The sequence below is a fragment of the Gymnodraco acuticeps genome, unplaced genomic scaffold, assembly GCF_902827175.1.
Source record: "Gymnodraco acuticeps unplaced genomic scaffold, fGymAcu1.1, whole genome shotgun sequence".
Lineage (NCBI taxonomy): Eukaryota > Metazoa > Chordata > Actinopteri > Perciformes > Bathydraconidae > Gymnodraco > Gymnodraco acuticeps.
Window position 1 is genome coordinate 2,105,031 of NW_022990125.1, and position 8,428 is coordinate 2,113,458.

Sequence of the window (8,428 nt, forward strand, 5' to 3'; positions counted from 1 at the left end):
ATTCTGCTTCAGATTCACATAGATACTTTTCTGGTGGTATTACGTTTTTTTCCTTATCATTGAAACATATTTTATTATATCACAGAGAAACATTTGACCTCTGGTATTCAGTTTAATTTGCTTACCCACAGCATCTAAGTGTGTTACATTGAGTTTGTCATCTGCACCCTGTGTCTGTATGCTTCTATTCTTTAGCAGCTTTTTTCCCTTCATCCAGTTTTTGCAGGATGTCAGAGGCAGCTGCTGAGAGCCGGAGGTCCGGCCTTCACAGGCATATCACCGACCGCTCCGAGAAATCTGCCTGTCAGGACTTTTGCAGCTGTCAAGTGAGTTTTCAAACTTTAGTTTAAGAAAATCAGCTCTTAGTATATTAATCTACAGATGAATGTATACCCACTAGAACCAGTATGTTGTGCACTCAGCAGATAAGCTGCCATGTGTGACCTACTCAGTCCAACATCTTCCTTGTTGTTTATTAGGCCACAGAGGAAAAACCAAAAAGAGGACAAAGAGAAGGAAGTGAAGAAAGAAAGGAGGGTCATCGATGACTCGGACAGCCAGAAGCCCTACGGCTTCACAGGGTGGGCGCCTGTGGATGACGTGTACGTTCCCAGGTTCTACCCGCGGACCAACTACGGAGCAGCTGAGTCCGTCGACATGCTGAAGACCTTTCAGAGGTTGGACTTCACCCCCCTCAAACAGCCTATCTTCGTCGATCTGAGGCTCAACATGAAGCTGGAGAAAAAGGTAACGGCACTGAAGCTGTGTCCATTGCACAAGCTGAGTTAATGTAATGCCGGATAAAAGTTCGATTTTTGGAGGGAAAATGTGCCTTTACTAGGTAGGAAGTTGTTTGTGTAACCATTATTTTTTCAGAACTAATATTCGGATGCACCTCCCCTATGTATTGCAGTTTTTATTAAAGGTCCCATGTCATGCTTTTCTGATTATTACCCGTCCCCTTGTGTGTTATGAAGGTCTTTCTGCATGTAAACGGTCTGCAGAGTCACAAACCCTCAAAGTACACCCTGTAGCGAGTAAAACTCTAACACAGAAAAGACCTGTCGATGCTGCCCCAGAACGCCTCGTTGGACATTTCTCTTTTTCCATTTTTTTCTTCCTGGGCATATTGACGTAACAAAGTCCAAATGGACCAATCCGCGGAGCTCGGCACACACACTTACTCAGCCTTATCTTCTCTCAGCCGCGGTGCTGCGTGGAGCTCCGTACACACACACACTCGGAGCTCAGGCTGTGAGTGTGTGTGTGCTCAGGCTGAGCTGTCTCGCAGACCCCACGCAGCAACCAGGAAACGACACCAGCTCACACTGTCCGCTCCTCGAGCCCCACAGGGCGGAACAGCAAGCCCCGCAAGTGTCATTTTCACCACACCATTACCTTGTAGTCCATCTTATTATGTTTCACAACAACAGTTCTGATTGGTCTTCAAGCTGGTCACTTTTTAGAGAGAGAGTTTTCAGATTGTATAAAAGGAAGTGCCGAGTAAATCCTTTAAATAGCTAAACAATTTTTAACATCAGGTCCAGAGCTACCTGCAGGTGGTCATATTTTCTTAGCATTGGGTTCCAATTTGTAGACATTTGCTTAGCTTTAGATTATAACTGGAGCCTGGCTGATTAATTGGGTAGGCACTCACTCACATACACCCACTTTGCCGTTTATTAGTAGACTGACAGTCTTGTTTGGATTAAGACCTGATGGGACCAACAGATGTCAAAACATATTTTGCTTTTAATCGATTAAACCACTACAATAAAGGCTGTCTAATATGGTAGCTTGTTGGTTTTGGGGTGCCTGATCCCCTTTCTGCTTATCCAGTAAATCCTCCCTTCATGAGGTCATACAAATCTTTTGTTTAGAGGAATTTATTATTTTGGTTTGTGTTTCTGTTAAACTGTAGGCCCTCTCAAAGTGAAAACGGTTATCTTACTTGATCTAATCTTATGTCAATGGGGTGATAACAAGGCAAAAATACAAATAAGTAAATCCAGGTTATAAGGCCAATGTTCGTGCAAATTCAAACCCAAATACATGAATACACTTTAATTAACAATAACAGTAGATCTTCCAATGGATATATTTGATCAAAGATGAGTCGCCACTTTACCATGGCGGAGTCTGCTGTTGAATGCACACAAAGCTGACTTTCCACATAAATTGACTTGGTCAAATGTGCAATACCATTGTATTCCAGAAGTCCAGAGCTGCTTTATTTTAACCACGTTGCTTGAGCCGTAAAATAGAGCAGGAAGGCCGACATGTTTGGCTTCCACAAATCTCAGTATTTACTTAATCAGGCTGCAGTATTAGCAATTTTGGTTAATCAGCAAAAACAGTGTGACCCAAACAAAAGAATGAAAAGCTCTTAGTTAACCACTTTGTGCACCAGGACTGCAGACAGAGCACCAGACATATTCTTTCCGACAGCCTTGCTGTCATCTGTCTGTTGCTGCAGAACTACGCATAACAAGTGTTCCTCTGCATGTGGACTTTACTTCTTTGTTCTATGATTGACAGCTCTCCATTTGAACATTTAAAACAGTGATCATTTAATCTTTCTTTCTCTCCTCACAGAAAAAAGTAGATGCCTTCGTCAGCACGGTGCACCTACCGCACCCCTTCAAGACAGAGATGAACAAAGTTTTAGTTTTCACCGCAGTAAGACTTTTATTTTCTTCCCCTTCAGCCTTACTGAATCTTAATTTCATAGCCTATTGATTGCTTGCTGTTGATGAATTGCTTTAATATTGTCTCAACATGATGCCGATGTGCAGCAGCTTTTTATTTGTCGTCCTGTCTGTCTGTAATGAATGGGCTCGGGTGTTTTGATCACAGAGACCTACAAGCAGGGTTTGATTTATATTCCTGTGGAGCAGCACAGGTTGTGGGTTGTAACTTATTTGTTGCATGTTAACGACCATAATGAATGACACTGGTGGCGTCTGCCAGACTGGCACACCCCAATTGGATTTAAATGGATAACACTGCACCTGTTTTCCCTGCAGGACGCTAATCAAGCTCAATTTGCCCTGGAGAGCGGAGCAGTGTTCGCTGGAGGAGTGGAGCTCATACAGCCGGTGAGTGGAATTAAAGAGGCCCTTTATGCTTTTTGGGGTTTTCCCTTTCCTGTAGTGTGATATATAGGTTTCTGTGCTCGTGAATTATCTGCAAATGCTAAAATCCCAAAGTTTCTCTCCCACACACTCCCCCTGCCTGAAACGCTTCCATTGGACTACTTCAGTAACATATTGACATCAATATTGAACACTTGTGCTTCAATTGGCTAGCGCTACAACACATTGTACATGATAGTCTAAGGGGCGGGACATATCGAAGCATTTGACCAATCACAACAGAGCTAGCCAGCTAACCAATCAGAGCAGACTGGGCTCTGGTTTCAGACAGAGGGTGAAAAGAGGTGCAGCAGCACAGGCAGTATGAGAAACATAAAGAGCTTTTTGAACATTAATGCATTTAGACATGTCACAGTAGAAGCACACAATAAAAATATGAACATTTAAATTAATTTAAATGAAACTTTTTAATCTTTTTACGGTTTAATACTATCAAATTGATTTATTTTTCAGATCTTAGATGATGAGATTTCAGCAGACTTCTACATAACGGTGCCAGATATGCTGCAGGAAGATCGTACCGCTGAAAACAAACTGAGGAAGAAGTTTACAAAGAGAAAGAGAGGTAAGGTGTGTGTGTGTGTGTGTGTGTGTGTGTGTGTGTGTGTGTGTACCTCTCTCTGGTTAGTGATGTGTGTGTGTGTGTGTGTGTGTGTGTGTGTGTGTGTGGTGTGTGTGTGTGTGTGTGTGTGTGTGTGTGTGTGTGTGTGTGGTGTGTGTGTGTGTGTGTGTGTGTGTGTGTGTGTGTGTGTGTGTGTGTGTGTGTGTGTGTGTGTGTGTGTGTGTGGTGTGTGTGTGTGTGTGTGTGTGTGTGTGTGTGTGTGTGTGTGTGTGTGTGTGTGTGTGTGAGGTCTTAGGATTTGAAACCTGCTTTTAAGATAAAGCTGACAACATAATGTCTAAAGTCCTAATATATTCATGGCCCCTCTCTCTGTTGACACACAGGCGCAGTCGGCATCAACATTCTCAAAATGCTGGAAATGTTTTAAAACAGGTCATGAGTACATGGTGGAGAATGACTGCTACGTCAGGACCCAGATAGCGATGGTATGTACATTTATCTGCCAACAACCCCCCAAAAAGAGGACACTCGGTGTTCAGACAAAAGGCAGATTACATCTTAAATCTTGCATGTTTAAGGGAGCAACGTCGAGAAAGAAATCCTGATTTAAATATGCATACATTTTATTCTGAACAGGAACATAAAATCGTTCGAGACTTGTTTAGGTGTTTTTAGCTATAAAATCACATTTTCAAACCAGCTGTTTCTGTCCCTTTGTTTGTCTGCGCCTCTACTTTTAAGCTTACAAAGGGCTTTATTTTAAATATAGCCTGATATTAAAAAATATTTTAAAACGGCAAGTGAATGAATTGTTTTTTTCTATAAATGTGTTTCGTACCATCTCTGTGACATTGAAATGCGGATATCTCAAAACCATTCAGCATTTTTTGAAAAGGAACATGGAAAGGTCAAAAATTAAAATCTATTAAATTCATTAACCTCTCCTCTGCACAGCTTGACATGACCGAAGAACAAATCTTAGCCAACCTGGAAACTGTCCTGTTGGATGTCTGCTCCCAACGACCAGCTGATATGGGTAAGTTCACAAAAAAACGCCAATAAAACATAAAAGGTCTGCTTTCCTTCTATCACCAGCAGCTGAGGAATTCTTATGCAATTTTGACAGCTCTTCAGGCTAAAATGACTCATTGTTGATTGATTTGTATTTGGTTGTTGAAGAGAAAAGCTGATGGAGATGTGATATGCCGCCTGTCTTTCTTTGGGATTCCTCCAGACTTGCATTTTCTTAATCAAGTGTTTTAAAGATGCCCTATTATGCTTTTGAGGTTGTCCCTTTCCTTTAGTGTTGTGCCAAGGCTAAAATCCCAAAGTATCCTCCAGATGGAGTTTCTGGTTTGGTTTTTATTCACACTGAATTTTTAGAAACCAACAGAGAGTAGTTATGTTTCTCAGACAAGTAACTTGGACCCATATAGCGGAAATTCTGTAACTGACGGAAGTTAAAGGTGGGGTAGGTAAGTTTGAGAAACCGGCTTGATACACTTTTTGTTATATTCCATGCTCTTAACATCCCGATAGCAATTAATATCTTAAGTGCTTTGACAACAAACCCATAAAAAAATGTCATCTGTGGAAGCCGTGGTACTGTAAAAAGCACGACCAATCATCTGAGCCGGCCCGGCTAAAGTAACTGGATGGCCTACCTGCCTGTCAGCTTTCCATCTGTGCACAAACTTATCTCGTGCCCTCATTGGTCATGTGCGCGTTCGTGTGTGTTGGAGGAGGGGCTCTGTGAGGAAGTGGCAGATTTTTTCCGGCTGTATATTTTCTAATTCTAGCGCACTCGAGCTGGTTTCTCCAAAATTACCTACCCCACCTTTAAGGCAGCACTTTAATGCTTCTTATGTTTATGAAGAAATAACTCATTATTAGCATTATAAATAGACTGCAAATCAATCACATGTTATGTTTAATGACCTCTAGAAACGGTACCAAAATGGTGGCTACTTATTACAATGTGGTTGCTGTTGCACACTTTTTAATGACTTTCCAATCCGCAGATGGACTTATTACTCGTTTAGCTTTGAAATGCTAAATTCTGCTGTTATAAAATCATCCGGTTGTTTTGTTTGCTTTTACAAAATGCACCACATCCTGCCTGGAACAGATTGGCACTCAGATCAGCCCAAACTCATTGTGAAAGGCCTCTAAAACTTAAAAAAGATATGTGTTTATTTATACCTCTAATGAATGACTCTATTACAATTATTGAGTGAAAATGACCTTTGATGATGCACTCGGTGCTCTTCAGTGACAGTATTCTCTGTATGATGAAGTTAATTTATTTGTGATCTCCTGCACATTCGCTTTGCTTTTCACTTCGATAATAAGATGCTCAGTGTAATCATCAGCTAATGAGTCCCCATTAGAGAGAGAGGCTTAAATGATCTACATAATAATTGATTCTGAGCTCACTAAATAAAAAGTCATTAACAGTGTAAGTAAACTGCAAAGCTTTCAAAAATACTGATTGAGGACAATTTAAAACTGCTGGCCCTTTGTGACCTGGAAGTTCTCATTTCAACAACTTTTTGATTTTGCTTTAATTTTGAATCTCTATTGTTTCAAGGCTTTTATTGTCATGTGTGCATAGCAACAGTGTAGTTATGACAATGACAATCTTAGGTCTCAGGCTCCTCCAACAGTGCAACACAACAAAACAGGTAAATCAAATAGAATATAATAGAAACAGTGCAGAATAGTCTATATACAGAAATTGGAATATTGATGTATATGAGTTGCAAACAGATGAATGTTATGGATGTTCTTTCAAAAGTTCAGGTGTTTAACAATCTTGTATAATGAGGACTATATTGACACTCAAGCATTTGTCTTTTCACCCAGCCACTGAATAATGGCTTTTTTTGCTCAAAGAGAGAAACTATCTCTGGAGGAACTTTGGGATGTTAGCCTTTGCAGACCATTTACATGCCCCAAAAACTATATAACACACTACAGGAAATAAAAGGGAAAACCCCAAAAAGCATAATAGGGCTTCTTTAAAAAATATTTTCCATTTTTGAGATTCCATGCTGACTTGCCAAACAAAGAAGTCAAAGGTGACCGCAGATAAAAACTTAAAATAAAAGTAATTACACTTCTCACTTGAGACCAAAGAAAGCCACCTGCAGCTTGTGTTTGAAGTGCTCACAGTCAACTAGAGATTGTCCCTTTTTTATCCGGGTTGATTCCCGTGGGCCTCATCCCTGCCACCCTGGAAATGTTACCGCTCTGCTGAAGCCTCAGAGCTGCACAGTGAGCGTCTCTCAGGGACTCGTCAAGCTTTGCAGTTTTCATTATCCAGCTTTTGCCATCGAGCAGAGCCAGCAAAGAGTCCTCTTTACTCTGTTCAGCAGTTCAATGACCCAACAGGCACAAGGACTCTGGTCAGAATTGAATTTCCTCTGCACCCAGTGGTCAAGGATCAGAAGATGTTGCTACTTACGTTTTAGTTTATTTCCATTAATGTCTTTTAAAGAGTCCTTTGCACAATGGCTGCAGCGTGGGGAGAAACAAGGGGAAACTTTAATGAGAAATTCTTAAAACCCAGAAAAGAGCGAGGCTAAAGAGGATTATTCATGACAAAAAGCACAACCATATGCTGATAAATAAAGACCTGGCCACAGGAAAAATTAAACGCAGGGGAAACAATGCTCAAATAACTTCATAAGAAGGTAAATAAAGTAAATATGTGGGATAATTAAGACTGCAGGGACTTTGGTTTTGAATAAAGGAGACAGGATGTGGGTGAGAGAGATTTTAGGCGGTTTCCTAACTTTTTATAATGTCATGCAAACTTATGCTTATCCTGATATATAAAAACAAGGGCTTATTTAATATGTTCTTGAAAATTCACCTCCAGATATGTTTTGTGTGACGAATACATTTATCTTGAGATAATATATTTCCACAAAGAAGAAAAATAAATTGGCAAACTAACCTCTAATGAAAAGTTGAAAATATAATATATTATTTTATAGTGAAAATATTCATCCATTTCTCCAAAAAGGAAATGACAGAGGCCTCAAATTATTTTTAACTCATTTAAAAAATATTGTTGGTGGGCTTTGCAGAACCAAACATCAGTGAATTATTTCAAGTTCCTTTCTTTTTTTATTTCAGTCTGATTTGTATTTTTTAATAGTGTTATTGATGTCTTCCAGCATTTTGAAAATAGTTTTAATCTATTCTCAAAAATGTTTTTTTCATACACCGACCTTTCCCCCAAACTAATGATGGCACTCTTCTTCCTCTTCTTTTTCCTCCCCTCAGGACCTTTCATCGAGCGGGCGATCATCGCCAGTAAAACCAGTGAAGCTCTGTGGTTTAGGAGTGAAGACCTTTTACAGAAACCAACAGAGCAGCAGCAGGAGGAGGAAAAAGCTGTTCTCACAATTTAAATGTTCACTTTATTAAATAAAGTATTTGTCCTGAGTTTGAATCTGTTGTTTATTAAAAGAAAAATCCCTGTAGAGTCAAAGAGGACAACCTACAAGGTGAAGTTACTTTTATTAATAATCCATTATTATATTTTACAGTTATTGTTTTACAAAATACCTGGACATCATAAGAATTGTGAAAATGTTTCTGTGTTCGGGCGACTGTGGCTGCTAGGGACTGTGGTCATCCTTCAATTGGAAGGTTGTGGGTTCAATCCCAGCCGTTGCAGTCGATGTATCCTTGGGAAGAT

The 8,428-nt window shown here is 40.1% G+C and overlaps 1 protein-coding gene across 1 annotated transcript; it reads left to right on the forward strand.

Moving 5' to 3' along the window:
- Positions 1–217: 217 nt before the first annotated feature.
- mrpl1 (mitochondrial ribosomal protein L1) lies at positions 218–8,172 on the forward strand (the record flags this gene model as incomplete). Its single annotated transcript, XM_034216616.1, is given in 9 exon segments — positions 218–326; positions 480–747; positions 2,596–2,679; positions 3,027–3,098; positions 3,609–3,720; positions 4,101–4,138; positions 4,140–4,202; positions 4,672–4,753; positions 8,011–8,172. Coding segments are annotated over 9 exon segments (956 nt in total), but the record flags the coding sequence as incomplete, so codon positions are not given.
- Positions 8,173–8,428: the final 256 nt, after the last annotated feature.